The sequence below is a fragment of the Podarcis gaigeae genome, assembly GCF_964106915.1.
Source record: "Podarcis gaigeae genome assembly, chromosome: 3".
Classification (NCBI taxonomy): Eukaryota; Metazoa; Chordata; class Lepidosauria; order Squamata; family Lacertidae; genus Podarcis; species Podarcis gaigeae.
The window spans coordinates 2,047,002-2,060,047 of NC_139680.1; the positions used below are offsets into that span (position 1 = coordinate 2,047,002).

At 42.7% G+C, this 13,046-nt stretch overlaps 1 protein-coding gene across 10 annotated transcripts in view; it reads right to left on the bottom strand.

The window, feature by feature from the left end:
* RUNX2 (RUNX family transcription factor 2) overlaps window positions 1–13,046 on the bottom strand; it is a gene marked incomplete at its 5' end in the record, with an annotated part of 222,332 nt that overhangs the window by 81,114 nt on the left and 128,172 nt on the right. For 7 of the 10 annotated variants that reach the window (XM_083730376.1, XM_083730372.1, XM_083730370.1 and 4 more), the window contains one exon: window positions 6,303–6,476. The exons of the other annotated variants lie outside the window; for them this stretch is intronic. In XM_083730376.1, the coding sequence (XP_083586502.1) occupies window positions 6,303–6,476 (174 nt within the window). The remainder of the gene's footprint in view (window positions 1–6,302; window positions 6,477–13,046) is intronic. 10 annotated transcript variants of the gene reach the window in all.

The following is a 13,046-nucleotide window of genomic DNA, read 5'->3' on the forward strand; positions in this document are numbered from 1 at the left end:
ATCCGGCTTCCGTTCGTAGACCGAGGTAAAGTTCGCAAACCAGGACACTACTTCCAGTTTTGCAGAGTTATTGTACTGAATAGTTTGTAAATAGGGATGTTCTTAAACGGAGGTACCACTGTATATACAACAAAAGAACCCCATTAAAATATTAAAAAGTAAACATCCATTATTAAAATAGGTGATAAAATTCCATTAGATAAGCACAGCAATTAAAGCAGTAATTAGAGTCAAGAGGTCAAGGGAATGCCTGTGTAAACAGGTGCATCTTCAAATAATAGATTAAGAGTGTTTGCCTGACATTGAAGCAAAATCAGGGTAGGTGCCAGTCAAGTCTCCATGGGGAGTTAACCATACTTGGGGCATGGTTACGGTTGTGTTGCTCTTTACAACCCACTTGCTTTCTCCCACAAAGACCAGCAGAGGCCTGTGACACAAAGCAAGTTGGCTCATCCGGTTGACAAGCAGAGTGCAAGCTCACCCCAACCCTTGCTGCCTCCCTTTGCTTTCTCCCGTGTACCTTTTCTCTCCCTGAAGCTCACCGGCAAAACCATGAGCATGTGAACAGGAAGCATTTGAAAATCTAACAAGTGGATATAGCAGTATGCAAAGCCAGGTTGACAGGCCAAGACAGGGGTGGCTAATTTGTGGCCCTCCAGATGCTGCTGAACTTCCTCTCAGCCAAAGCCAGTTTGGCCAACAGCAGCAATGACGGGCATTGAAGCCCAACAACATCTGCAGAGCAACAGGTTAGTTGCCCCAGGGCTAAAAGCAAGGGTCCTTACTGATCCTCCATATGGACTGCTCTCATGCATAATGAAAACTATAGAATCAATATTTTCCAAGCTTGTGAAAAGAAATAATTGACTGCTAGCCCTAAGAACAAAACAAACAATGGGAACATTTTTAGTGACAAGCCACCAGAACCCTTGTTCCTGAAGGGTCACAACGGACAGTTGCCAACAACCCAAGACTGTCATGTATTTGCATTTAAAAAGAGCACTTTGAAGCTCCCTTTGTTTCTCTACTCCAGAGAGACGACAGTCTTGAGAATGTACTTTATTCCTCTCCTCCAGACAGTCTGCTTATAGATCCAAACATCTATAAGCAACTGCTCTGTATAACACTGCAACACAGATACTGACTGCAATACTCTGTGCAAACGGTTGAAACCCACAAAAATCTAAGAAGAATGTTCTGGAGAGCATGGGGAAAGTGGTGGGACCACAAATCAGCCCAGTGCCGTGACACCCAGGGAAGTGGCTGAGGCCTGTCAGTTACGGGGTCAGAGAGAAAAGGCAACTGCAGGAGTCCATAAAACACTCTACAGATTCCCATGAAACACAATATTGGCTAGACAGCATTAATATAGTATGTTAATATTCTCCAAACCGTGGCGTTTCATAGGGATGGTGGAATAGCAAGCACACCAGTATAAAATTTCACAGTTGCATAGATGAACAGATGGCAACACCTAAGCTCATAAATAGACAAATATGTATTTCTCTCGTTTTCTTCAGAATGTATATTCAAACCTTCTTACAACAATAAAATATACATACTGTACAATAAAACCCATTAAACAACCATCACAAAATACCAACATCTTCAAAACAAAACAATCTAAATACCAACAAGAAAAGCCCAGCGACTCATAAAAACCTCTTTAGCTCCAGCCAACATGACCAACAGCCCCTCAAGTCTCCGTGTGTTAATGCATTATCATATGTGGTGGGATTGTAATGTAATTTAAAAATTTTGGGAAATGATATACAACAAATTGAAGAAAATGTTCCATTTAACATTTGTTAAAAAACCTGAAGTATTTTTGTTAGGGATTGTAGGGAAAGATCTGCCAAAAAAGGTGAAAACCATCTTAATGTATGCGACAACGGCCGCGAGAGTCCTAATAGCACAAGGATGGAAGACGGAAGAAACCCCAACTAAAGAATCATGGCAAGAAAAATTGATGGACTATGCAGAACTGGCAAAACTGACATATAAGCTGCGGGACAAATATAACTGTGACTTTAAAGATGAATGGGAACCCTTTACAAAGTATTTGAAGATGCAACAACGCGAACTGGACTCCTTGGCTCACTTTGAATAAACATTCACAAACTTTTTATTGATAATAATCAGCTAAATAGTTTGAGGAGATCTATACAACTTTGTAACATGAAGAACAGCATTATCAGAGAAACCAAGGACTGGAACTGAAGGAAGCTGGGGGGCTGGGGGGTTTTGTGGGGGAGGGGGGAAGGGAGGAAAAATGGGGGGGGGAAATAAGGATGATATGTTTTAGGATAATATGTTTTGTTTTAATTTTGAATATTTTTTTAAAAAAAAACCCACACACAACAACAATAAAATATACATACTGTACAATAAAACCCATTAAACAACCATCACAAAATACCAACATCTTCAAAACAAAACAATCTAAATACCAACAAGAAAAGCTCAGCAACTCATAAAAACCTCTTTAGCTCCAGCCAACATGACCAACAGCCCCTCAAGTCTCAGTGTGTTAATGCAAATTAGAATATATGCATTAAACACACCAAAGTCTTTGGAAATAACGTTTCTCCCATTTGTTAATTTCCCCTGCTGCCGTCACAGAATTTATGTGATTTCATGGTTTCGCTCATAACACTGTCAAAACAACTTAAACAGCACACACTATCAAGCAGCATGGCGCAGCAACAGACTTTGCAGAGAGCAAAATATAGATCTGGTCCTAAATACGCCAGCCAAACATCTTTTAAACTCAAGCATAATGAATTAATAGGGTATTTCCCCAGGCCTGAGAAATGAAAACTGTGTGCTGCTGAGGTTTAAAAAACTGTTTCTCATGGTTCAGACCACTTAACTTTGCATGCTGTTATTTCGGTTACTGAAGTCACAGATTGCCTATAGATCATATGTTGGCATAGTGGTGATGGAGCATGAAACCTCACTTAACTCCCACTTACACTTCCTACTACAACTCCTCCACTGAAATTCCACCAGGCACACTGACCACATTCTTACCACCATGCCTTTGGCTTTTCCTGTCTCATACAGAATAATCCTGGCCAGCTGTATTTTAGAAGGGGGGGGGGGGAATCTAAAATATATGACAGAGGTGTCATATATGCAGACATGTTTTGTGAGGGTGGGGCTGGTGGAGTAGCAAACATACCAGCATAAAATTTGGATTTGAAAGGTGTTTTTTTTTTATTGATGATCAATGTACTGGCTTTCATTTGGGTCTGCACTTCCTCAGGAAACATCAAACCTTATTGGAGAGTTTGTATTTAATGGCCTTTCGGTGTTGCTTCTGCAGTGCACTAGTTAAAACGCCCTGCTGAATAAAAATGACCTTCTACCAATCCATATCTGCATTGCCAGATTCTGCATGTTTTACAGAGGGTTTTAAATCATTATCGGTAAATACAGTGTGTGAGAGAGAGAACTAAATGTGTATAAACTAGATGTGTGTACACATCTAAATACAGTACAAATGCCTGCTGACAAGGATTCAGTAGGGACTAAAGTGTGGAACATGGAAAGAAAATGAAATGTAATACTTGGGTCAACATCTACTTCATCATTATTCAGAAGGAATTTGATAGGGATACTAAAGGCTATAGTAAATCATGCATTACCTGTGGAAGAGCATGCCTGGAATAAAGTAAGCAATTTAACTGAACAGTCAGAAATGAAGCAATTGTGTTTATGTTTGCTTTGTAGAAACTGATGCATTTCTTGTCTTAATTATTCCAAATACCCTACTGTAATTAAGCCAAAGTACCCGCAGTTGAAGTAATCAAATTTCTCTCCCCTCGTGTTGTTTCCTTGTGTCTTTTTTAGCAAGGAAGCCCCCAGGAGGAGGAACCTGTCGAGAAGTGCTATATAATAAAGACATAATGCAAAATCAATAAACCTAACTAATATCAAAGTTCTGATTACAGTATTCTGATTCTGGAGTAATTTCTCAGCACAGCATGTTTTTTGTGGTATGCCAGAATACTACCTGGGCATGATATTGTGGAGTACTACTACTACTCCCTGTGCAAGAGCTACCTCTGACACTCAGAAGAAAGTATTTTTACTGCCAAACTAAATGCTTGACTGATTGCACATTATGAAGATTAGAGCTGGTAGAACTCTATAGCTGAAGACCTTCTACTATAAAACTCTGCATGTTCACCACCACTCCCAATGGGCACAACGGGCGAGATTCACTCAAAGAATCCCATTAGCAGAAACGGTGTGCATTTGGGCTTCTGCTTAAGCCTTTCTCACTCCTCTCCCTGCAGGATCAACAAATTCCAGGGTGTCCTGGTTCATACTTTTTGAAATATGGCAGCCGTAAAGTGGAGGGGCTTCCACTGACAGGACTCATTAGATGAAACCTGCCCACAATTTTTATTATAAATCAAAGCATTAAATACTATTTTATGCAAGTTGTACTGGATGTTTGGTGCAGCACTTGATTTCTGATTTACAGACCTCTTTGTGCTAGTGTGTCTTTCTTCCTGAATACCTCTTCAAGTGATATTTCAGCACAAGAGTCTTTGGATTATAGTAGGTGGCAAAAGTACACTTGGTTTGGGCACAAATTGCAGCATCAGAAATATGCAGTTGTGTAGCTCAATGCAAACTTTCAAGCATGGCAGAAATAATCACTATCAAAAAAGGCAAAGCACATTTCAAATGTTTGACAGGGAATGTATGTTCTTCTAAGTACAAATTGCTGTGTTCTGCCAAGTAGTGCTACCTCTTATCATCTGCAGACTTGCACTTATTTAGAAGAGATATTGTACTATTTCCACTGCTGCCTCTTTAGCTACAGAGTGAACTGTGAACTCCCAACATTCTCTATAGTATTCAATACCCTCATTAATTTGAACAGCATCTACCATTTATAGGCTTTTAATCTGCTGCTCTTGACTCAGAACAAAAAGTGGTATGTTTTTAATCATAAGCAGCAGCAGATTGTTCTACGGAAAGCATTTATGTGAACAAGAGGAGCATGTGACATTTCAAAAGTTACAGGAGAATCTAGGATCCATCTGTGTGACAACATAAAATGATCACCATATGGAATCAGGAAGAAAACTTGGTCTCAGTCTAGTATTATATAACAATCGAAGAAAGAGTCAGTGCAGAACGAGGGCCACCTCCTCATGGCGAAACCCCACCTTTCTGTGATATGAACAGGAGAGTCCAATGGGCAGGGCCAAGGAGATGGCTCCGGTCTGCTCAGCCTTTAACCTCCCTGCTGGGCAACAACTAAGTGGGAAGGAGCCAGAGGATGAACTCCAACCACAGAATCCAGATCTTCAGACATGTACCACAACAATTTAGGATCACATCACTTTATTTGCTAATTTAAAAAACTTATCTCCCTATTGCCTGCCTGCCTCGCTGCACTTCCAGTGCCTTTGCATCATTCAATGTGGCTTGAAGCAGTTAAAAACTCAATGTCACTAGTAGTATGTGTAAATGGGCCTGAACTAAAGACATGCCTGTATAGACTCAGCCTTCTTTTTTTAAAGCACAAAACAAAATTGGGGCTTGTATTGAAAAAAGGGCTGCATTTCATTAACATTTCCCGCTCCCCACCCCACACCCACAAAATGGCTTTCCACTTTTTATTGGGATCTTTAGAATAAAATTGTATATAAACAAAGAGAAGTTCAGCCGTGTGTGTGTGTGTGTGTGGTAACAATTGGCCTAGGTTTGCTGCTGTTTCTTTTTATATGGACCTCAGTGCTTTAGATTTTTTCTGCTTTCTCTACACACATTCTGTTTTGAATAGTGAAAGCAATCTCTTGGCTTGAAAATAAAATGTATGCATCTCTCAAAGTGGCCTGGTTCATAGTTTACTGAAACAGTGATGCATAGCTATGGATGCTAGAGAGAAGCCACAATATCACATAATAAACCTGGGGGGGGGGGGGACGCAAAATGACAACGCTGTGCAAACTATCCTAAAGAGCAATCCTAAATAAACATGTATAGCTGGAAAATTTACATATTTTTATCATTGCATGTAGACCAATTCCGTGAATGAGACCTGAAAGATGAGAATTTCCTCTCCATTTATCCCACCCCCAATTTTGACTGCAAACAAGAAAGAAGACTAAATGATTTTGTCATGAATGCCACAGAAAAATCTATTCCCCACTAGCTTACATTTGCTTATACCTTTCACTTTGCAACAGTTATTTTTCTACATTTTGAAACAATAAAAGGCCTACTATAATCAATCATTCCCATGGCCCATACAAGCCCATGGTTCTGTCTCTTACCTGTGATCTGACTCTGTCCTTGTGGATTAAAAGGGCTTGGTGCAGAGTTCAGAGAGGGCCGTGGGCTCTGAGTCGGGACCCCTACTCTCATACTGGGATGAGGAATGCGCCCTAAATCACTGAGGCGCTCAGAGAACAAACTAGGTTTAGAGTCATCAAGCTTCTGTCTGTGCCCTGGAAACAGCAAATCATAAAATAAAAGTGTTGTTAGCATGACTGAACAATGTAGTATTAATTTTATTTTATTTTACTGCAAGGACCAAAGAACTTTTAGCTTTAACCTGGAACTGGTGCAAGGAGTGGACTACAGACTCTTGCACCCGTCACAATAACCCTACATGGAATATACTTGTGTCATTTTCCTTATACATAAGTAAATCGCTTACATGAGCACAAGAATGTTGCATGTGGACGTAAGAATTCTGCTGGATCAAGCCATAGGCCCGTCTAATCCGGGATCCAGTTCCTACAGTGGCCAACTAGATTCCTATGGGAAATCCGCAAGCAGGAACAGGGTGACAAGGAGCTCTCCTTGCTTGTGAGGCCCAGGAACTGATATTCAAGGCAATACTGCCTCTGACAGGTGAGGCACAACATAAGCATCATGACCAGAAGTCATTCATAGCCTTATCCTCCAGGAACTTGTTTAATCCTCTTCTAAAGTCATGGAGGTCACGTTGGTTGCAGGAGGAAATTTTATAATTCTTATTTGTTTACAGTACTTCTACTTTATGCACTGTGTACTTTCTCTAATCCAACTTTCAGCTTCATTGGATCGCCCTGGGTTGTAGTATTACGAGAGAGAGAGAGAGAGAGAGAGAGAGAGAGAGAGAGAGACAGAAATGGTCCCTGTCGACTTTCTCCATACACAACAATGCATAATTTTATAGGCCTAGAGCTTGTCCTCATTTTACTCACTTTTTTCCAAACTAGAAAGACCCAAATGTTTGAGGGGAGCCAAGCAGCACTGCACACTATTCCAAGTCTGGTCCTGCCACAGATTAGCATAATGACACCATGACATTGGCAGTTTAATTTTCAATCTCTTTCATAATAATCCCTAACATGGAATTCTCCATTTCTGCAGCAGGATCAACATCTTCATTAAGCTGTACCAATCACTGCCAGTTGAGACCCCAGGAGGGTATAAGTGAAATTAAAGGTAAAGGTAAAGGTATCCCTGCCCGTATGGGCCAGTCTTGACAGACTCTGGGGTTGTGCGCTCATCTCCCTCTATAGGCCGGGAGCCAGCGCTGTCCGCAGACACTTCTGGGTCACGTGGCCAGCGTGACAAAGCTGCATCTGGTGAGCCAGCGCAACACACGGAATGCCGTTTACCTTCCCGCTGGTAAACGGTCCCTATTTATCTACTTGCACCTGGGGGTGCTTTCGAACTGCTAGGTTGGCAGGCGCTGGGACCAAACGACGGGAGTCAAACCGCCGACCATGCGACTGGCAAGTCCTAGGCACTGAGGTTTTACCCACAGCGCCACCTGCGTCATAAGTGAAATTAGGGTCACTTTATCCTTGCTTACATGGGTTTGAATTTTCCATTTTAAAGCCCACACACCCAATTTGGGGAGATCCTTTTAGACCTTCTAATAAGTGCTTTTTCTTTAACCACCTTTAACAATTTGGTGTCATCAGCAAGCCTGGACGCCTCACTTTTCACCCCTAACTGTAGACAATTAATGAACAAGTTAAAAAGCACATGTCTCAATACTGATCCTTAGGGGACTTCATTTTCTACATCCTTCCATTGGAAGAACTGCACTTTTATTCCTACTTGCTGCTTCCTGCTCCTTAACCAGTTAACCATGACTGCTAAGCTTACTCTGAGTCTTTGGTGAGGTATTTTGTGAAAAGCTTTTTGAAAGACTAAGTCTTTAATAATGCTTCTCACTGGTTTTCCTGGAACAGATATTAAGCTAACCAGACTGTAATTTCCTAGATCTAATCTGAAGTCCTTTTTAGTACTCATATATATATATATATAGGCTGATCTTATGGATAACTTACTTTTTTGTTAGAAGATCGGCAATTTAACATAGCTTTCTTTAGTGGGTACAATCTGGACCCAGTGATTGTCAGTTTGAAATTAGTCCATAAGGCCACTAACTTCATCTCTTATCCCCACTACTTGCCTCAGTTCCTGCCCTGCGTCTTCTATTGTGAGAATGCATGTAAAAAATTCAATCAGCTCCCCTGACAGTTAAGTCCAGTCACGGACAACTCTGGGGTTGCAGCACTCATCTCGCTTTCCTCCTTTAGCACACCTTTGACGCCCTTTCTCATCCAAAGATCCAGCCATCTCTCTTGCTTGGTTTTGCTTGCTTGGTTGGTTGGTCGGTCTTCAAACCCCTTTTTGCTGCTTGTGTTTCTTTCACCACAGTTTGTGTTCTTTTTTGGAAAAGACTTCCATATTATCAAAGAAGACTTCTTGCCTCCAACAGCTCCTTTGACTGTACTCAGTAATCAAGCTGGCATCCTCTTGGTCCTGGCAGCACCTTTCTTGATCCGCGATATACATGCTAGCTGAGCTTCTTTTATTGTGGCTTTGGACAATCTCTATAAAGAGATATGACCCTCTTCACTTTCCTCTTTTGAAGTCAAATATGACTGTTACATTTTCTTGGCAATTGTCCTCTTACATATATCTTGGATTTCATAGCATTATGTTCACTGTTCTCAATCAGTTCAACATTTACATCTTGCACCAGGTCCTGGGTGACACTTAAGATTAAATCCAATCGTTCCAGAGCACAGTCACACAGGGTATTTAGACATTTTGCTTCTTTGAGACTTAAACACACCAGTATATGAGACAGCCATTGAAGTCAATTCCCATTTCACCCTGGACATTTTTGTCAGGAGGATGATACAGTATGTTGTCCATACTAAACTACTTCTGTGGCCCACCAGCACCACCCACATCAAGTCTGCGGACGAGAAAGAATCCTTCTAGGTTCTATATCCTCCAGTCGGCCCTTCCCTGCCCTTCCTAGGGAGCTTTTGTCTGGAGATAACCATGTCTCACTGATTCTCTCCATTCCACTCTATGCCCTCTATATCTATTCCATCTTTTAAAGCCAAGCACTCCAGTTCACCCATCTTGGATCAGAGGCTTCGAGGATCAGTTTATAAACATTTATATATGGTGTCTCTCTCCAAATGTCTTTGATGCATGTGCTTGACCCTATGGTGCTTCAGCCTTCCTGAACTGATATCATGTCCCTCTGCACTCTCAGGGTCCAGTTCTACCTATCCCCCATTTGAACAAGCACAAACATTTTCACCCTCATCCCTAGAGATGATTTGTTCCTGCTCTGGAGGGTAGGACCTGAACCAATGACTTCAAGTTACAAGAAAGGAGATTCCAACTAAACATCAGAGAGAACTTTCTGACTGCAAGAGCACGAGACTCCTCCAGCAGAGACTGGATGGTGATTTGTCATGTATGATCCAGTTAAGAACTTGCACTGATTCCTTTCTCCTTTCTCTCTGCTCGGGATGCTGCATGCATGAAGTAGGAAGGATGGAGAAGCCTTCTCCATACCCAGGCTAGGGTGTGTAACAGCTTACCAGGCTGAAACCCACCCTAGCTTAATGAGCAGACAAGATCCTGAGCTGCACCATGCAGAGGCTCTGCATAGGTTAAAAAAAAGGTAAAGGTAAAGGACCCCGGACAGTTGAGTCCAGTCGTGAACGACTCTGGGGTTGCAACGCTCATCTTGCTCTACAGGCCGAGGGAGCCGACATTTGTCCGCAGACAGTTTTTCCAGGTTGTGGCCAGCAGGACTAAGCCGCTTCTGGAGAAACCAGAGCAGCGCACAGAAATGCCGTTTACCTTCCCGCCGGAGCGGAACCTATTTATATACTTGCACTTTGACGTGCTTTCGAACTGCTAGGTTGGCAGGAGCAGGGGTCAAACAACGGGAGCTCACTCCATTGCGGGGATTCGAACCGCCGACCTTCTGATCGGCAAGCGCAGGAGGCTCAGTAGTTTACACTACAGCGCCACCTGTGTCCCCTGCTCTGCACAGGCACAACAGGTCAATAGAGCTTGACTCTCACTGAAGACTCATCCATTTTTCTACTTGTCTCATGCTTTCTATGTGCAGGTCTGAGGAGTTGTTCCTTTGCTCCACCACTTTCCCCCAGAAAATTTCCAGAAGGCGATGGTTTGTCCTGGATGTTTGGCAAGTAAACCAAAAAATCTCATTTTTTTGAGGGGGAAAGCTAAACAACTTTCAGGTTTTCCAAATGGAGGAGGACATGGAGGACATGGAGGAGTCATGATCACTGCATTCTCTCTCCAGGATCCAAGGTGCACCTTTGAGCACTGACCACTGGGGAACAGCAGTTAGCAGAGCGCCCCGTGTGCTCCGTCTTTCTTGTGGCTTCCCATCTTTCTCTGGCTGGCCCTTGTGGGAAGTCGGGTGCTGGATTAAAGAGAGCTGATCCCCAGGGCTTTTCTTAGGTTACAAAAATAACCATAAAGAATTGTTATCAAGTACAAATGGGAAATACAGGTGACTATTCTCTGTCAGATGAGCTTTTATCTTCTGGGTAGCTTCTATGTTGCAGATTTTAAAAAATTACCCTCAAAGCAATTTGTCCTGCCCTACTATAACGACACTGAAGGCCAACCTTGCCAAGAAGTTACAGAGAAAATTATTAAGTATGGAGAGGAGCGGGCGGGGGGGGGGGTGAGGCATATTCCTGTGTGCGCTGCCATCATATTACTATGGCCCTGACCAGCCAAACTACTAACTGTGGGCCCTCTTAACAGCAAGAATTCGCAGTGGCTAAAACCACTTTCCCTTTCAGGTCTCGTGAGGGTGGTTCACTCAGTCACACGTTTATGATGCACAAAAGTAAAATGTCCACTTCTTAAAGCTGCAAAATGCACCTAAATTTGAAACATCTTTGGATTTGAACCTCTTTGCCTTTGGCTGAAGGAGAGCAGCCTGCAAAGGAACTCCAAAGAGTTTGTCACCAGGAAAGGGGGAAATAGCTCCATATGACTGAGAGCTCCTCTGGTTCTTAGCCAATTCCTCTTTGCAGTTCCACTGAAGATCACAATTCATGCTCCCAGGAGGACTGTATCAATAAAACATCAGACAACTGGACTGCTGTAAACAAAATCTCTGATTGGTGTGGGAACACTGGACTCCAGTATCAATTGATCTTCCACATTAAATGGTAGATGCCTCAGTTAACCCTTGAGGAGGTGTGTGAATTATTTGGCCCCTTTCACCAACCCCCACCCCCCACTTATTTTAAAAAAGCACTGGAGTACAAGTATTTTGACCAAAGCTTTGAGGAAGGCATCTATTGGAAACAGCCTGTTGTCCCTGATGCCTGAATGGGCTTCTCTTTCTTTCCCTGAAAACTATTCTGTTTTACATTTGGACTCTGTGGTCACTTTGCACAAAGGATCTGCACCTCTGCCCTGCCCCCCCCCTGCAATCCTGAGCTGAAGGCAACTGCCTAAGCTTCTCAGGACAGACTATCAGCAGATGGGGTGAGCTAGGTCTGCTCAATGCCATCTGCAATTCACCTATATGCCAAAACTAAAATAAGGATCTACACCCAGAAAGGGGTGGGTGAAGGAAAGCTGCAACTGAGACATATCTTAGTGTCTACTGCACAGCGAATAGCGGCTCTAGAGCCCAGCCCAGAACTTCTAATTTGCTTGCATTTTTCCTTTGCCCGTCTTTCATCTATGTTATCAGTGCATCCTTTCCCTATTGGCATAAGTAGCTCCGGGGGGGGGGGGGGGACTGTGGTGTGCCTGCTGTCTCAACAGTGGCTCATAGCTCCCAGTCACACAGGGGCAGCACACAGTGCAATCTGTAATGCAGAACTGCCTGCTTTCCCTCCAGCTAGCCATGCTCCCACACTTTTGAGGATTTGCAAAAACTGTGTTTTGCCCTAAGTTCTGGACTTAGTGCAATGAAGGCATCTGAACATGCTTGAAATCTCCACTGCCAACAAGAACTCTGCACACGTGCAGTCGCGTGTTACATTTGTTTCAGGATGCGAACGGGGCTCCGGAACGGACCCCATTCGCATCCAGAGGTACCACTGCACATGCTTCTAGCCCTGAGCCCAGTCTTGGCTGGGGAGGGCAGGGTATAAATAAAAAATTATTATTATTATTATTATTATTATTATTAGCTACCATCCCAAACATACCAAGCAATTCATTGTACATACCCAGGTCCTACGTTATAGCCGCATCTGTTCCAACTCTACAGACAGAGACTCTCACCTAAGAGATCTACAGCAAACCTTTTTAGAACTAAAATATGCAAGACAAACCCAAAAAAGAAAGTAACAGTATACCACTATTAATCACATACAGCTCTCAAGTTAAAACAGTTCAATGCATCATCAGAGATCTACAACCTCTCCTAGACAATGACAGCTCTCTTTCTCAAGCTCTGAAGACCTTTCACTGCCTACAGACAGCCACCCTATCTCAAACAACTCCTCACCCACAATAATACAACAACCAGACTTAACATGGACACTGGTACCAGAGCCTGCAATAAACCCAGATGCCAACTTTGCTGCCACATACACCCGGACAACACCATTACTAGCCACAACAACATCAAACATACCATCTTAGGACTATTTAATTGCTCATCTTCTACCATTGTGTATGCCATCAAATGCCAACAGTGTCCTTCAGCTCTCTATACCTGACAAACAGGCCAAACCCTACGCCAAACC